Raw genomic sequence first — 18,022 nt, 5'->3', positions numbered from 1 at the left:
GACAAGTACGACGAATTGTGGCCATATATTAGGCGTGGTGCTAGCATCTTCTCCGAGTGCATGTGGTTCCCACCCTGGTTTGCTTCAAAAAGGAGATGTCTGGTTTGCCAGCATCCTTGAGTAGAGGATCAAGCATATTAAGTGCAGTACTCTCAAGTGCACTGTGCGGTAGGTGTGTCCACAGTGCACGCACTTTTTCGAGCAAGCCAGATCTAGCTATCCCTTCAGTGTCAGTGTCAAGTCACACCAGCATTATCAAGAAGTTTTAGCCAAAGGGGGACGATAATTATAATATGTGTCCATGTGAGCATTATGAAATCAAACTCACTTAGGTGAGAGTACTATCAGCAGTAAATGTCACTAAATTGCACGAACCACCGTAAAGGCTACTTATTGTACTGAAAGTGGCATCAAATTTCCCCATGTGGTAAAGGTTTAGCAGACGCAGTTGTCCATTTATGACTTTATTATAATTATAGCACACACACACACATGTGAATTGAAATGTGCTACCTCAAAACCTCATTGCACTGCTCCCGATGTCTTTGTGAAATGCTTTTGCAATGGTTCTCGCACACATTACCTGTCCTCATTGATATTTCATTCGTGGGTTTCCAGCTCACAATTCACTAAAAGTGTAATGTTCACTTCCCACAATGGTATTGGAGGTGTTGGGAAACCAGCATTAGTCGTGTGATATTTCATGAGCGCAGCCATCTATAGGGTGAGGAATAATGACACTTTTTCAGAGCCCCGCCGCGGTGGCTCAGTAGTTAGGGCACTCGACTTGGTACTCCAGTTTATGCAGAACACAAACTGCAACTTATTTGGCTCATAGTTCACCATTAACCAGAAGCGACATATAATTATAGGCAGCTATTTATGTGACACAATTAGGCTTATTGTGTACTTTAATCAGAGCTTGTTCTTTCAATGTTGTGAGCAGTCAAGGAGCCACCAGGTCAATTTCCTCATGTCACAAAAGGGTCTTTACAAAAGAAAGCACTGCAGTTCAGTGGTTGCCTGTGGGCGCAGTGTGTTGTCACTGAATATACCTTCTGTTCAAAGCACTTAATAGGGTTTCGCTACAAACTCTTCGTTTCTGGTACAGATGCCAAATTTTTGCGTATTGTTCTTCGTAGTGATGCGCAGGACATTATAGTTGGATACTACTTGTTTTGATTTACATAGCTGAGTGGTAGCTGTGACATCAAAGTTCCACTTAGGTCATCTGATGTTTTAAAGAAAAACAGTGCCAATATTATAAATTACTCAGCAGGCATAGTTGAATCCCACTTAGTGATTCATGTATACTAATAGCTTGCACGCCATTTCAAACAAGAAAACACAGGCAAAATTTGGGGTCTGGCAGATCCCTTGCTTATTATGAGGCTGATCTAAGAAAGACGTTCGGTTTGGTTTATGACTTGTAATATCCCAAGATCACTCAGGCTATGAGGGACACTGAAGTGGGGCCGTGAATAATTTTGGCCACAGGAAGTTTTTTTAATGTGCACCAACATTGCACAGTAAGTACACTGGTGTGTTGCGTTTCGCCTACATTGAAAAGCCACATGTATGTGTTGTACATGGTAGCCTTGTCATGCAGTATTTTTTGTAAAGACGATATCATCAGGAACTTTGTACATTATGTGACTGATTTCTGCACCGCCATTTTTTTTTGCTCGTATAAAAAAGAGCGCAATCAAAATGATGGTGAAATATATTTGTTCTAGATTCCAAAGAGCTTGACCTACTGGAGGCAAGCACAAGCGCATGTCGTTCGGTGCTACAGGCTCTGGCCTCTGCCGCCACCCGTGGTGAAGCCAGTAATACAAGATACCTGCCCAACGTCACCGATGAGGAACTCGAGGTCCTTGCACAAGTGGGGTTGCAGTGTTCAGAGTTGCATGTGAGGACCATTATGACCCGTATTATGGCTACTCTGGCTTGTCTGTTGGGTCCGCAACGAACAGATGTGCTCAAGGTATGCACTTTGTTTAAGCACTGCTGTTGGGCTCTGCACTGCATGCTGAAAATTTTTAGAAATGGAAGTTTTAATGCGGCATCATCGGAATCCGTGCTGTGGCATAATGTAATTTTGCCTCCTCATTGTGGAAGGTGGGGAGAGCGAAATCCCCTTCTTTACTTTCATGGCTTTCATAGAAAAGACTGCAAACTTAAGAATGACTTGGTAAAATTTAAAAAGTAAATAAAGACAAGGAGAATACCTAATGCCAATGCATTGTCATTCCTTAATGATAATTAAGTGTCCTTGTAGTTATTATATAATTTTTTGTGCATTTTACTCCTCTACCACACAGTTAAACTAAATAGTTTGGGATGATGTTGTTTAGTACTTTCATTGGTATCATTCGCTCCTAATTGCATGACTAATGTGGTGTGTGTGCTTGTATGCAGAGGGTAGGCCAGTACCTTTTGGAGGTCTGTGTCAAGGACACTGACATTAGAGTGGTGACAGAAGCATTGGATGCCACGTTTGACGTCTTTGCGGAAGACACAACTGATGCAGTGGCTGCAGAAATCGGATTGGTAACAAAATTGCGCCAAATGTTGCCTGCCTTCAAAAGCAAGGTTAGTGGAAAGATGTTCTGTATTGTGTTTTATGGCACGCAAATAGCTACTGTGTGCTGAACTCTGGGTCGGAAGTGAAAAGATGGGATCCCATAAATACCGTATTTACTCGAATCTAACGCGCACCTTTTTTCCGATATATCGTGTCCAAAAATTGGGTGCGCGCTAGAATCGAGTACGACCCTAAATCTCCGATATCATATCGCCATCGGCATTTCAAAATGGCCGCCTGGTATGCACTTCGAGCCTACTAGCTGGTCTAGCTGTCTATGCCTAGCTGCAGTAGCGTCCTTCGTGTGCTCTGGTACATGTGCTTTGGTTAGCCTACCCGTTTTCTGCGATTGACCGACCAGTATGGACGTGCCGAAGATTCGTCGAGTTCATCATGATGCCGCATTTAAACGGAAAGTCATCGTGTATGCAGAGACGGACGGAAATCGGGCCGCATCACGCGCATTCGGAGTTCCGGAAACATGCGTGCGGGACTGGCGCAAGCAGAAGGAAAAGATTTTCGGCAGCAAGGCTACACGAAAAGGTTTCAGTGGACCGAAGCAGGGTCGGTTCACCGAAATAGAAGAGCGGCTCGCAGAATATGTTCTAGAGCAGCGAGCGGCGCAGCGGCCAGTGACGACGGACCTGCTCAAAGTCCGGGCGATGCAGCTAGCCCTACAAACAGGGCTAACGCGGAGCGACTTTAAAGCGAGCAGGTGCTGGCTGTCTAATTTTATGAAGAGAAAAGGCTTTTCTCTTCGAAGGCGGACAGGGATATGCCAGAAGTTGCCTGAAGAGTACGAAGAAAAGCTGCACAGTTTTCAGCGGTTCGTTCTAAGTTTGCGCCGCAAGTACGGCTACCACCTCGGCCAGATTGGAAATGCCGATCAGACACCGCTGTACTTTGACATGCCTGCCACCACAACCGTTGAAAAGAAGGGGGCGAAGCAAGTGCGCGTGTTGTCTTCCGGCCACGAAAAAACACGCGTCACCGCAATGCTTTGTTGCACCGCGGATGGACACAAGCTGCCCCCGTATCTCATATTCAGGCGCAAGACGCTCCCGAAAGGAATCGTGTTTCCGAGTGGCGTGATTGTGCGCGCCAATGAAAAAGGTTGGATGACAACGGACTTGGTCGCCGACTGGATCGATAACGTCTGGCGCAAGAGACCCGGCGGCAGTTTGGGCCTGCGTGCGATGCTTGTGCTCGACGCTTTCAAGTGCCATCTCGACCAACGCATCAAGGACAAGCTCGCTGCGTGCAACACCGACCTTGTCGTGATACCAGGTGGCATGACATCGCAGCTCCAGCCGCTCGATGTTTGCTTGAACAAGCCAGTGAAAGATAGGATTCGGGCGCTGTACACCGAATGGCTTGTGAGTGGCTGCCATGAATTCACTCCCAGCAACAGAATGAAGCGTGCCTCGCTGCAAGAGTTCACTGGATGGGCGAAAGATGCGTGGTGCACGATACCGTCTGCCATGGTCATCAAGGCCTTTAAAAAATGTGGCATATCGAATGCCATGGACGGCACCGAGGATGAGATGCTTTGGTCCATCAGCAGTGACAAGGAGTTGTCTGACAGCGACGACGAGTGAACCTTGTGCCGGCATAGTGACAATCTTGGCAAGATAAGCCGTTTCCTTTTGTGTGTGTGTTTTTTAGTGCACCGAGATTAAATCTTTGCTTTTCCAAACGAGACAAAGTTGTATTGCTGTATGAAAGCGTTAGGTGCGCGGTACTCTTTTTCGCGGAGAACGGGTGCGCGTTACAATCGGAGCTTTTTTTTTTTTTTCGGGGGTGGGGGTCACGAAAAACGGGTGCGCGTTACAATCGAGGGTGCGTTAGATTCGAGTAAATACGGTACAATTTTCTGTTCATATGTGAGTTGCTCTGAGAATCCTCTGTCTTTAAAATTTTTTAGCACATGCATGCAGCGCTTATCTATTTTTCACTCATTACAGTGGATCTCAAGTTTTTTGCAGCTTTTCACAGACGCGTATATTGCTCTGAAAACAAATCATGGTCTTCTGCCACAATGGCTTGATCGCTGTTGTGTTTCGTAAAAAACATAGTAGCACGTAGGCACTCGTTCCGCTTACTTTTTCCCGTGAGTTCCAACCCGCGGTCTTTGCTACCGTCGGTAACCATGGAAATGGAAACTGAATGTTGTTGCCTCGCACGACGCCTGTATTCGTTTGCGGCATGAGCATGACCTGCGCGTTAGAGTATGTCGTGCAGTGGCATTGACATGACAGAGCATGACTGGCCGAAATATCTAACTAGTGGGCTATACTGGTTACAGCTTAGCTTGATCCACTTCTCTGGAGCACCACTGCATATGTGGTGACAACGTCGAGCGAGTTGTATGCCTACCGTGTCGGCACCAGTCAGCGCGCTTGCTCTGGCAGCCAGGCCCACCGCATCTGATCACGCTGGTGCACGGAACCTGATCATGTAGCGAATCGCACTATGCTATAACTCCCTATCATCAACACATAAATGAAACATGGGGAGTGCCAAAGTTCGTGATTTGTAAAGCTAATATTTCGCAGAAAAGTGGCTTTTTTTCTCCAGAGTTCACGGATTTTTCGGATCATTTCCTGGGTCCCGAGTTCCGCAGAGTCCAAAAATACGGTCGGCGACTGTACTTCTATTGTTTTTGCATGTGTAGCATATTCTCTTCGAGTACTCCTGCTTCAGTCATTGACGAAGAAAAGGAGATATGTCCTTTGACATTGTAGCCTGCATTGCAGACGACGCTCTGCCGTCTGTGCTCATGTCACGAATATTTGTTTGACAATCATTCTCGGAAGGAAAGTTTCCTGATGCCAATTTTAAGGTGATAGCCTTTAATGACTCATGTCCAACTCCGTACGTCCGTAACACTTTTGTTGCATGGGAGGTGGTAGCTGGCAGCTGACATGGCTGAGCACTAACTGGACATAGGGCTTCCCGACATTAGGTTTGGCAGGAGCTGCCAACTCGGGTCTCTCCTTTCATATTGGAATATGATATCAGAATTAGCCTGCCAAGACCCTTGCATTCATGTTATCCCTAGGTCACGCAGGCACGTTCATGCAACTCAGTTAAAGCGGGGCTATATATGTTGGCTTGTAGCTTATGCTATCGCGTCGTACCGATCCAAGTGTCCATGTGGCACCTTTCATTTGGCGCTTCCTTGAACGCCGCACCACACAGCATGCAGAAGCTGGCACTGTACAGCAGGCATCAGCTGCGTTTAAAATTGGTTTACAGAGAAGAAAAGGTACAGTGTCTGTCACAATTCTCTATGGACACCTTAACCATGCCGTAAGAAAAAGGAGGAAGGTGGGAGTGAAAAGAGAAAGAGGAGCCGTAGTGGAAGGCTTCAGACCAATGCGCGATAGAGGGTTTTGCCTCGTCGCAGTTTAGTGATCCAGATTGCCTCCTAGAATTTTTTTTATTATGTTTGAAATATGCAGCGCACCGCACCTCAGGTTATGAAACTGGGAGCCAGAATCACAGACTTTTGTATTATTTACAAAAGTGCAGAACTGCAATAACATGAAATGCGAAAAAAAAATTGCAAAAAAAAAAAAAACTGGTTTAAAAATTATATTTTTGGCATTTGTATACATTCAACTTTCTCTGTGGGGAATGTCGGAAGAAGGTTGGGAATGTACTTTACTTCAAGAACAAGTTCCAGTTAATGTCTTTGCTTGTGAAAGCAATATGAAATGATCACACAGCACAGTGGTAAAACAGTGAACAATGAGTTTTTGTCTTGTGACGCTGGTTATTTTGCACTCATATTTTTACTGTGCATGAAAGCTAATGACTCCCTGGTTTGCTTTCTAGGTGAATGAAGCAAAGAAGACATTGGTACATCATTACCCAGTGATTGCCACAATCAAAACAAATCTGGTCAGATTTATTGAGTACAAAGCACAAAGACCTTTGAACAGCTGTGGAGGTGACATTGGCTAGTAGTAATTGTGTGAAGATACCAGAGCAAAACCATTTTTATGGCTTGCTGTGCAATAAAAGCTTCTACTTTCTTGAACTGCAGACTTTGGCTTATGGATTTAGATATGCAGATGTGAAAGTTAGTTTTGCATTCTTCATTGTACAGGCTTCTCTTACAAGGCAATTTTACAACTGAACTGGCACCATTGTATTGCTTATGTCACAATTCAAAACTTCTTTGCCATCTTCTTGCAGCATTCATGCATGGTTCATTAAAATATAAATTTGCTTGAACGATATGAAAAGTGAACGATATGAACTGCGTTATCGCGGCCTGCTTTTTTGTGTTGATCGCGTTCCGTATCACGCTCCGTTCCATAGTTTGCAAACACTCAACAAGGGCAAACCCACTGTTCTCAATAGCACTGCAGTGGCGGCGCTGCAAATCCAATGCAGCAAGCGCTTCTCGTGAAGTCGGACTGTTCTCATCGTCTGCGGGATGTTCAGAAACTTTCACAGCGATTTCGACGTTCGTCAGTACAGATGTCGCCGCCTACAAAGTCCACTACAGTCATTGTTGTGGGCATGTCACCAACAAAACACGAAAAATCGTTCCAGGCTCATCGAGCTCGCGGAGCTCTGCTTCTGCTTCGTCGGGATCGTCCCCATCGTCATTTGATGCACGAGCCTCTGCTGGAACAAAACCTGCGTGCCAAAAGCAGTTGGCAATCGTTTCGCCTTTCAAGCTGTCCCATGCCGTTTTAATGCTCCCAGCAAGTCGATCAAGTCCTGCTTCACGAGAAAAGTGTCAATCAGTCTCCTCTTGTAAACTGCCTTGAAGGCCCTGATTTTATCTTGAGCTTGGTCTTAAACGTCAGTGCTGCTCTTTTTTTCACGTTCACCGCCATCACAGTACTACGGTCACCCGCGCACCACACTCAACATGACCGAAGCAACCTCTGCCGAACGCTACAACGGCCAAGCCGCTGCTAACACTAAAACCAAAAAACGCGAAAGACGCAAAAACCAATTCGGAGGCCATAGAAAGTTTTTTGATTGTCAATTTTCAATGCCATCGTGGCATCTGTGGCGCTGTCGACGCCTGCGAGGGGGTCCTGAATGTTTGCTGCGCTGCACAACACACATGTAGTGCAACGAAGCCTGCCTCCTGCGTCGCGAAGTTCGTAATATCCGTTTTATGCCAAAACGCATTCGCTATGGGAAGTTAAAAATACGTGTGTTTGACAAAAATATTTAGGAAGAGTTCGATATATTCAATAATTTGTTATATGCGTGTTCGTTATATTGCCACGTGCCTAGCGCCGCGCGACAGCAGTGTTTGGCGCTGACGACGACGAAGCGGTTGTTGTTGGCACGAGCGGCGCGCTGGGGCTGGACTCTGTGATCGGAACGAAGCCGACCTCATTCTCTGGTCCTCGGCTACGTGTATCTTCACGGCTCCCTGTGACTTCAGTCGTGACACTGGTGGAGGTGCCATCGATGATCCCTTCTCCTGCGGACGATCCTACACGGCCGCCTCTCGTGACCACTCCTGTTCATCGTACCAGCCGACGGCTCCGAGGCTTGCCCCCCGAGGCCTTCGCTCTTGACGAAGAGACCCTAGCTGTGGCAACGACACCGCCTGCCCGTACCATGACTGTCCCTTCCACCCCTTCGTCCTGTCTCATCCTTCAGACCCCTTGTACCCCTAAACCATTTCACGGTGAGCAGTTTGAAGACGCCGAGGACTGGCTAGCTCACTACGAAAGGGTCGCGACATTTAACGGCTGGGATGACGCTGCAAAAATGCGGAACGTCTACTTCAGCCTTGAAGACGCTGCTCGGACATGGTTAGAGAACTGCGAGGCCACATTCTCTACGTGGCCGGCCTTCCGAAGCCAGCTCCTCGGTACGTACGCCAACAGTGACCACCGAGAGAATGCCGAGCGTGCCCTGACCTCTCGAGTTCAGCGTCAGAACGAAGGGGTTGCAATGTACGTTGAAGGCGTCATGCGCCTTTGCCATCGCGCCGACCCGTCCATGAGTGAGGAGAAGAAGGTGCGGCACCTGATGCACGGCATCAAAGAACAGGTTTTTTCCGGCCTCGTGCGGAACCCGCCGACCACCGTCGCGGCGTTTCTGGCTGAAGCTGTGATCATGGAGAAACTGCTACAGCAGCAATGCAGCCAGTACGCTCGGCCGCTGAATTCCATCTCCACACTACCGCAGTCTGACCGAATCGACTACAATCCCTGGGCAGATATGAGCTCCCTTCGCGACCTCATTCGCACCGTGGTTCGCGAGGAGCTCCAGCAACTTCATGGATCATTTACTCCTGGCGCGGCTTCCCTGGCCAGCATCATCCGTGAGGAGGTCCAGAATGCACTCACGCCACCGACAAGTACAGTCGTTCCACCACCACCCCCGGGCCTCACCCAGTGGATGACTTATGCTGATGTCACACGCCGCCCAGCCCTGCTACCTACCCCTCCGCCTTACACGCCGCCACAGGTCGCTGTACACGCTGCGGAACCGCTGCCCCTTTGGGCAGATCGGCGCCAGGTGCCCCGGAAGACTGATCTCTGGCGTGCTCCAGATAACCGCCCTCTGTGCTACCACTGTGGCGAGGCAGGTCACCTCTACTGGCAGTGCCCTTATCGTCAGATGGGCCTTTAGAGGATTTTCCCCCGACAGCCCTCGTCCACGGCCTGGTCAGCGGCCTCAGGACATCGCCGAGTACGTCAACCGCCAGCGTAGTCTGCCACATTCTCCTCGTCGCGAATCGCGCTCGCCTTCGCCTCGTCGCTTTTCGCCCTCTGGGCCACGGTATACCGCTGGACGCCATGGTTCCTCAAGCCCTCATCGGGAAAACTAGCTCCGGCGACCTTTGGGGGCGAGGCCGCCGCACACCAATTCGCCGTAAAGCTTCCACCGCCGCACCGCTCGAATCGCCCCGACGTCGTCCGCATCGCCGACCAGTTATCACCGCCGTGTCGCTTAAATTGCCCCGACGCCGACCACCCAACTGCCGCCCAGCTTCCGCCGCCACACCGCTCACTTCACTTCGAACCGACGTCGACAGGCCCTGCCTGGTCTTGGCCGGGCCTCCCTGGACATCCCTGTTATCGTCGACACGAAGGAGGTCAGCGCTTTAGTTGATACGGGAGCCGATTATTCTATCCTTAGTGGGCGGCTTACAAGGACACTGAAAAAGGTGATGACGCCATGGAACGGACCAGACATACGGACGGCAGGCGGACATGCGGTTGCACCACTGGGTATGTGTAGAGCCCGGGTTACGGTGCGAGGCTGCACATTTGTTGCGACTTTTCTTGTTCTACGCGAATGCTCTCGTGATGTTATTCTTGGCATCGGCTTCCTTCATGAGCACGGTGCCACTATAGATCTACCGAACTGCTTGGTGACGTTTTCCGCCAAACTGGCCACTGAAAAGCATGAGTACCGCGGGTCCCACTCCACGCTGCGAGTCGCCGATGATAGCCTCACAGTGCCACCACGCGCCAGCATCCTCGCCAGAGTTACTTGTGACGAGCCACATCACGGCCTCCGGGTTGTTGAGCCTAATGTCTCCCTCTCACTCGCCTTGGGAGTTTCTGTGGCAAGAGGTCTTTGTTTCCTTCGTGGAAGAGAGACGGAGGTGCTTGTAACCAATTTCTCCAATGAACATCGACATCTGTTCCGTGGCACTGTCATTGCTTACGTCGACCATCTGCACGAAGTCTCCGAATGTTTTGCTTCAGAGGAAGCTACGCCTAGCACTGAACCGGATGATGCCGTACACGCTGTCGACATCAATTCTAGCCTTTCCTCCGTTGAAAAGAGGCAACTCCAAGATTTATTGCTGGAGTTTCGTGTGTGCTTCACGTCTTCATCTAAAGTGCAGCAAACGTCGGTCATTAAACACCGGATTATCACGCATGAAGGCACTCGACCCATCCATCAGCAGCCCTATCGTGTGTCTCTTCGGGAGAGAGACGCTATCCAACAGCAAGTCAAGGAGATGCTCGCCTATGGCGTTATTCAACCTTCAAGCAGCCCATGGTCGTCGCCTGTAGTCCTCATTAAAAAGAAAGACGGAACACTTCATTTCTGCGTTGACTATCGGAAACTTAACAGTATGACAAAGAAGGACGTCTATCCGCTGCCACGGATTGACGACTCTCTCGACCGACTTCACCGAGCCAAGTACATCTCCTCCATTGACCTCAGGAGTGGTTATCGACAAATTGAAGTTGATGAGAGGGACCGTGAAAAAACTGCCTTCGTAACACCAGATGGGCTCTATGAATTCCGCGTCCTCCCATTCGGGCTCTGCTGTGCTCCTGCCACCTTCCAGCAGATGATGGACACTGTGCTCACAGATCTAAAGTGGCAGACATGCCTTGTTTATCTCGACGACGTGATAATTTTTTCACCGACGTTCACGGAACACCTGCGCCGCCTTTGAACTGTTCTCGAAGCCGTCCGATCTGCCAACCTTTCTCTCAAGCCTCAAAAGTGCCACTTCGGGTTCACCGAATTGAAGTTTCTTGGGAACATCGCGAGTGCTGATGGCATCCGAGCTGACCCTGAGAAACTTGCTGCCTTTCCCGTCCCCGCCCACAAAAAAGCAGTCAGACGGTTTTTGACTCCTTTTTTTTTGGCCCTCTGACTCTCCGGACTCGAGATGACGCATCATTTTCCTGGGGCGCCGAGCAGCAGATGGCTTTCGACGAGTTACGACGCCGGCTCCAGTCACCCCCGATCCTGGCACATTTCGACGATGATGCCGACACAGAGTTACACATGGATGCGAGCAGTGTCGGCCTTGGTGCCGTTCTAGTTCAGCACCAAGACGGGGTCGAGAAAGTAATTGTCTACGCCAGCCGTGTACTTTCGCGTGCTGAGTGTAACTATTCCACCACTGAAAAAGAATGTTTGGCGGTAGTATGGGCCGCTGCCAAGTTCCGCCCGTACCTTTATGGCCGACCGTTTCGTGTCATCACTGACCATCACTCGTTGTGTTGGCTGAAAAACTTAAAGGATCCTTGTGGCCGCTTAGCACGTTGGGCATTGCGCCTGCAGGAGTTCGATTTCGATGTTATTTATAAGTCTGGCTGGAAGCACACCGATGCTGATAGCCTGTCCCGCGCGCCCGTCGGCCCTCCGTCAGATGCCACCGACGACGATAGGTTCCTCGGAGCAGTCACTACGTCCGATCTCGCCTCCAAACAGCGTGCCGACGACGAGCTGCGACTGATTATTGACCATCTTGAAGGTGGGCATCCTACAATACCCCGGTATCTTGCTCGGGGGTCGTCGTCGTATTGCCTCCGCAATGGGGTGCTTTATAAGAAGAATTCTACGTCGAGTGCAAAACATACCTGCTAGTCATACCGGCTGATCTAAGGCACGAAATCCTCCTGGCCTGCCACGACGAACCAACTTCAGGACATCTTGGCTTTACACGCACCCTAAACCGAGTCCGGCAGAACTATTACTGGCCACATCTTTCTCCAAGCATTAGATGTTACGTACAGACTTGTCGACAATGCCAGCGGCGAAAAAAACCCACGCTCAAGCCATCCGGTATGTTACAATCTATTGAACCACCCCTCACACCCTTCGAGCAAGTGGGCATGGACCTTTTAGGCCCATTTCCTTTATCCTCGAACGGACACAAGTAGATCGTAGTCGCCACAGACTACTTAACACGCTACGCTGAAACGAAGGCCCTTGCCCGAGGTACTGCCGGCGAAGTTGCTCGATTCTTTATGAACGACATTGTGCTCAAACACGGTGCACCGTCGACCATCATTACTGACCGAGGAAAGGCGTTTACAGCTCGGCTACTGCGGGACACCTTAACTCTCAGCCATACCGAGCATCGCACAACAACAGCGTATCACCCTCAGACAAATGGATTAACGGAACGACTAAACAAAACTTTGGCAGACATGATCTCAATGTACATCGACGTCGAACATAAAATGTGGGACGAGATCCTGCCGTATGTCACCTTCGCCTACAATACGGCGCCGCAGGAAACCACGAAGTTTACGCCGTTCCGTCTCGTATATGGCAGAGAGGCCCGCACGATGTTGGACGCGATGCTCCCGTGCGGGGAAGAAGCGGTCGAACCCGATGCCGCCCATTGCACAGAACAGGCCGAGCAAGCCCGTCAGCTGGCCCGCTTGCACATCAAGGAGCAGCATGCCACCGATGCTCGACACTATAACCTCCGACACAGGGAAGTCCACTACGAACCAGGGGACCAAGTGTGGGTGTGGACCCCGTGCGCCACAAAGGCTTGAGCGAGAAACTACTCCACCGCTATTTCGGCCGCTTAAACAGCGTTAATTACGAAGTCATTCCAGATGGAATTGTGACCGTCAGTGTTCGACACCAGCGGCCTGAAATTGTGCATGTGGTGCGCTTAAAGCCATACTTTTCGCGTGACTGAGCGCTTCCTGCAAGTGAAACCTTGCGTTATTGTACAGTTCACCTCACGCCTAATTTTTTTTCTCCTCTCACCTTTTCATCGGGACGATGTTTTCTTTCACAGGGGAGAATAATGCCACGTGCCTAGCGCCGCGCGACGGCCATGTTTGGCGCCGACGACGACGAAGCGGTTGTTGTTGGCACGAGCGGCGCGCTGGGGCTAGACTCTGTGATCGGAACGACAAGCCGACCTCATTCTCTGGTCCTCGGCTACGTGTATCTTCACGGCTCCCTGTGACTTCAGTCGTGACAATATCGAGGTTTGACTGTATCCATCGATATAACACTTGTGGCTAGAGAATTTTAGTTTAGCGCTACCGCTCACCGCTACGGCGCGCCATCAGCCGTGTATTCACAGTCTGGCCCCTGCGTGCCGAATTCACTCCCATTTTACTGGCACGTGGCGCCATTTGTCGTCATCAGGGTGATCTGTGCATATGTAGTACTGACACTCGCGCGGCAGTGGTAGTATTATATCGTGTAGCTTTTGTCAAATATAACACTTGTGTTGCTATGTCTTGAAAGAAGTTTCACATTAAGGCTAGGCTGAAGGTGACTGTTACGGGTGGAATGGTGAGCAACTTTCGCAGTGGGCAGAGCTAGCGTTCCAAAAATTTTAATCCAAGCTTTCATCACAACATACATATGAAGCAAACTCTAGGTACATGGCAAGCGCCTCGCGCGGTGTGCACAGAAGCTGATCTACATCCAGCGAGTGCCAACAACGAAACAGACGAACACCACTCAGAGTTCATGAGGTGTGTTACACGACAGTGCGAGAGTTAGGGCGAAGGCTGTCGTTTCACAGTGCTCTTTTGCAGTGATCACTCGACACAGCAGCACCACTTTTCGGCCCTGCAGCTGCTCCAGGGACTGAAGCCATGGCTAGCGTATTTTTGAAAAAAAAAAAACAAAAAAAAAAACACAGACGAAAGCCTCATGACAGAAATGGATGTTTCAGTACTACATCACTGTGCTATCCTCTCTCTCGTTTTTATTTTCACCTGCTGCAGCTCAGGTACTCAAAATGTTGCTTTTCCTTTCACATTTTTTTAAATAAACCACTATACTACTTAATATCTCACTGAGCACTCCTACAGCACAAGTGATTTAGTCTTAGACACTGAATATAATTACTTTTGTGCTAGCCTTAACTTTTATTTGATACAGTAAAACCTCGTTACAAGAGACACTCAAGGGCCCCGAAAATTCTTACCAACTCGTATGTGTGGCAGTTTCGATTTCCTTATCTAAATTTTGTTTCATATCAGTGTTGTGTTTTGTTGCATTATGTCAGGAACCAAGAAGGAGTGCCTCCTCTTGACAGGGAAATCAAAATGTCCTTCTTTCAATCGCACAGGAATGTGATGACACTGGCTGAAACAATGGGGACATTTTGACTTCCTAGTCAAGAGGAGGCACTCCTTCTTGGTTCCTGATATATTGTGTCAAAACAGGACACTGATATGGAACAGAATTTAGATAAGTAAATCTAAACTGCCACACATACCAGTTCGTATGAGTCAGCTGCATTGCATGAGTGCACCTGGGTTAATTGTGCCTCTTCTAAATAGTGAAGAAGTTGCCCTTAGTAACAGAGTGTCTCTTTTATTCAATGTTGTTAACATGGCAAACAGGAAAACCAACCAAACTATTTTCATTTCTCTTATAACAGAGTGTCTCTTGTAATGAGATTGTACTGTATAATAAACTGGAAATATGGAACTGCTTGAATAGTTTTCAGAAAACTGCCTAACCATGTTATCCGACACTGTCGTACAGTCAAGGCCGCTTAAAATGGCCGCAGTTGTAGTGAATGCTCGCTTATTATGAACGAGGGTGGAGCTACTGTCAAAATATGTATTAGTGCTATGTTACTGTGTCTCAGATCAAATGAACAACAGTGGCCACACAAATTAAAACTGATGGGGAAACCCAGAGGCTTGCCACTAAAGTTGAAATACGCACACTTCCAGCATTGAGAGTTCTGCATATCTCCCTTTCTTAAAGAAAAAGAGTCGACCCTCTCATAAAACTTGACTATAAGGTCAATCGGTGTGTGCATATAGCCCGGTTAGGCAATGCTTTAAATGCGGAAGCAAAACGGTAAGCATGAGAAAGGGGGCAGCGGTGAAAACTGCTACACACGGACGGTGATCAACCACTCTCATCTATCAATACTAGTAAGGTATGCCATGCGGGTACCACCTGGCCAAGACGAGTTGCATCTCCACGTTCAGCTTTGCTGCCATGTGGAGGCAGTGCAGACATGCAAGTACATCCTGTGCACACATTTGCTGTAGTAGTTTTGCCGCTGCTTCCTTGTCAAGAATTGAAAAGATGGATGGTGACCTAGCACCAGATGCTGCTGGCCCCCTTAGTGTCTCTGACAGGAGCATAATATGATCAAGATGGAGAGCTTAGAAAGGGGCTTAGTAGCGGCTGCTTTGAAAAAACATGTCCACAGTCGGCTTTTGTAGCAGAAGCTACACTATGCTACCCTTCGCGCATTTTTCGATGCCTGAAAAAGAGCGGCAGTGCGCATGCGCCAAGGCTGGTTTTCGCCACAGGTGCGCCGTGTTCGACACCGTGCCGACTTGTTACCTGCCTCGTTATGCAGACTCACTGCGCATGTGCAAACCGTTCTTGGGTTGCCCAGGGACTTCGAGTATGTGGTGCTTGGCACAGAGAGGACACGCCGGAACGGAGAGGAGAAGGGCAGTTTCTGCACTGTCTATGCACGCACCGTTGCAGAGAGCTGACCGAGTGTAGCAGGAAATTAGGTTCTGCATAGAACACCAGTGAACTTTGATCAAACACAACCAGCGTTTCATTGAACGCTGGTTGTGTTCGATGCAACGCTCAGTCGCCTGCAGCCAAAGCTTTCGCTCCACATTCGGTTTAGCAGCATAAGCACCACTGTTGTCAAACTTGGCATTTTTTTTTACTGAAATAGAACAAATCCACTTACCTTGATCTTCAGATACAACAAACAGAATCTGTGTGACCATTCAATTTGTTATAAGTAGGCCAACTGTATTCAAATACTGTGCCATCTATGCCTGGTGTTTCTAATGAGAGACAGCAGAGTGTGCGCCCTGCTGCAGTAGATTAGTGATTAGGACACTCAGCTGCTGATACCAAGGACATGGGCTCAATCCTGGTCACTGCAGCTGCTTTTCAATGGATGGAGAAAGCAAAGCACCTGTGCACCAGGTGGTCGAAATTTTTGGACCCCCTTCTACTACTGTATGTCATAGCCCGGGTGGCTTTGGGTCAGTAAACTCCACAAACAAACCAGCAGCATTTATAAATAAACGAAATGAATGCTTAACTGCCCAGTTTTACTTTCTGAACAAGTGCTTATGTTTAAAGTATGTCACCACCTTTCTTTTCTTTTAACTTTTGACCTTAAAATTTGTTCTTTCTAAATTTGTCGTGCGAGGGGCAGTTTCAAAGGTTGTTCAGTTGTGTTATTTGATCAGAAAATAAGATCAATTGTCATACCACTTACCTGCAGCATAATTTACAGATGCATGAGCAACCTGTGCAGTCAACTATCATCGTTTGACCCACAATTTTCAAATGTTGAAGTTCACTGCATCCCTTGAGTAAAGAAAGAGCATAAAGTTCGATTTAAATATTCTCATATTTTAAAAAGTAATGCTTGCTTAACGAGAAGCAAAAAAAATGTTTGAGTAAAAAATTGCAATTATCTTACTGGCCTGTATGCAAGTTTTACAGTGATGAAACCCACCAGCCTTGTAGCTGGGTCAATATCTTTCACGAGTTTGCCTTTCACTTGTGTTGCAGCTCACCCCCTTTTTTTTTTGTTCAAATTCGTTTGTCACTACCAGTAAACTGATGGCCTTGCATTTTATACATGCCAGCGATTCCTGTTTATGTAGTTTGCAAGGTAGCAAAGTTCAACTGCGGCCTTACTTGGGATTTTGGTTGTGTTTCTATAATTGAAGTGGCATATAGCACCATATAGAGTTGGAACAAAAAAATGAGGAAAGCGCTATGGACACCTATAAGTTTGCTCCAAAATCATTCTATTAAAACATTTGCATTCTGGGTTTTTTGATGCCGGAACTTGGTTAAATGCTTCTCAAAAGAGGTCACTATACACTGGCTTTACTTTGTTAAGGATGCAATTTGAAATGCCTCTTACAAGCATCTTGCACCCAGTGCTTCCACTTGGCAGAACACACATTTAGCTAAAAAAACCAAGTGGCTACAGCGATATCTAGACTTTCATCGGTTGAGCTGCAGTTAAGGCGGTAGAACAAAGGCTATAACTCCCAAGTATAACATGATAGAGTTCATTTTTAAAGCTGGAGACATATCTTAAAAACAGGAAGGGATTAACGGATGGACGGATGAAATGTAAAAGCATCTCCCTTGAAACACAGAGGTGGCAGTTGCCATCAAGCTAGGATTTCTTTATATATTTCTTTAGTAGTGCTACATATTGGTCCACAAATTCACCATTTTCTTCATATACATTTTTAATCCTGCCCTCCTAACCTCATGCCACCTGTGTGTGTTCGAGCCACTAATCTTTCGATTTCTTATTGCTAACCTCCAGCACAAATATATTCATCTGACCATTGTAATCTCTAAACGTTTCCAAGGGCCTCTGGGAGGGTGACTATGCCTGCATCCACATCCGGATGGATACAGTCACATTCGTGTACAAGATATTCATTTGTTTCCACAAGTTTACCACACACTGCATATGTGTAACCTTCTCGATTAAATTTCTTTTTGTAACTGTGCATTAATAAGGCACACTGATCTGGCTTACTGCCTCCAGAGTTAGCGAAGATTCCTTTTTAATATGTCTTTTCCAATTGCAATATAGTTTGTATTATTTTGTCCTGTAATATATATATATATATATATATATATATATATATATATATATATATATATATATATATATATATATATATACATATATATATACTGGTTAGCTTCCTA

General features: G+C 47.6%; 1 protein-coding gene across 2 annotated transcripts in view; it reads left to right on the top strand.

The window, feature by feature from the left end:
- The window catches only part of LOC146205218 (HEAT repeat-containing protein 3), a 133,409-nt gene extending 126,777 nt beyond the window's left edge, over positions 1-6,632 (top strand). For both annotated transcript variants that reach the window (XM_084589927.1, XM_084589928.1), the window contains exons 13-15: positions 1,737-1,987; positions 2,422-2,595; positions 6,428-6,632. In XM_084589927.1, the coding sequence (XP_084446053.1) occupies positions 1,737-1,987; positions 2,422-2,595; positions 6,428-6,556 (554 nt within the window). In that variant the 3' untranslated portion in view covers positions 6,557-6,632. The remainder of the gene's footprint in view (positions 1-1,736; positions 1,988-2,421; positions 2,596-6,427) is intronic.
- Positions 6,633-18,022: the final 11,390 nt, after the last annotated feature.

This window comes from Amblyomma maculatum, chromosome 1 (assembly GCF_055883805.1).
Source record: "Amblyomma maculatum isolate TAMU_Amacu chromosome 1, ASM5588380v1, whole genome shotgun sequence".
Lineage (NCBI taxonomy): Eukaryota > Metazoa > Arthropoda > Arachnida > Ixodida > Ixodidae > Amblyomma > Amblyomma maculatum.
This window is presented reverse-complemented; position numbering and strand designations above follow the sequence as displayed.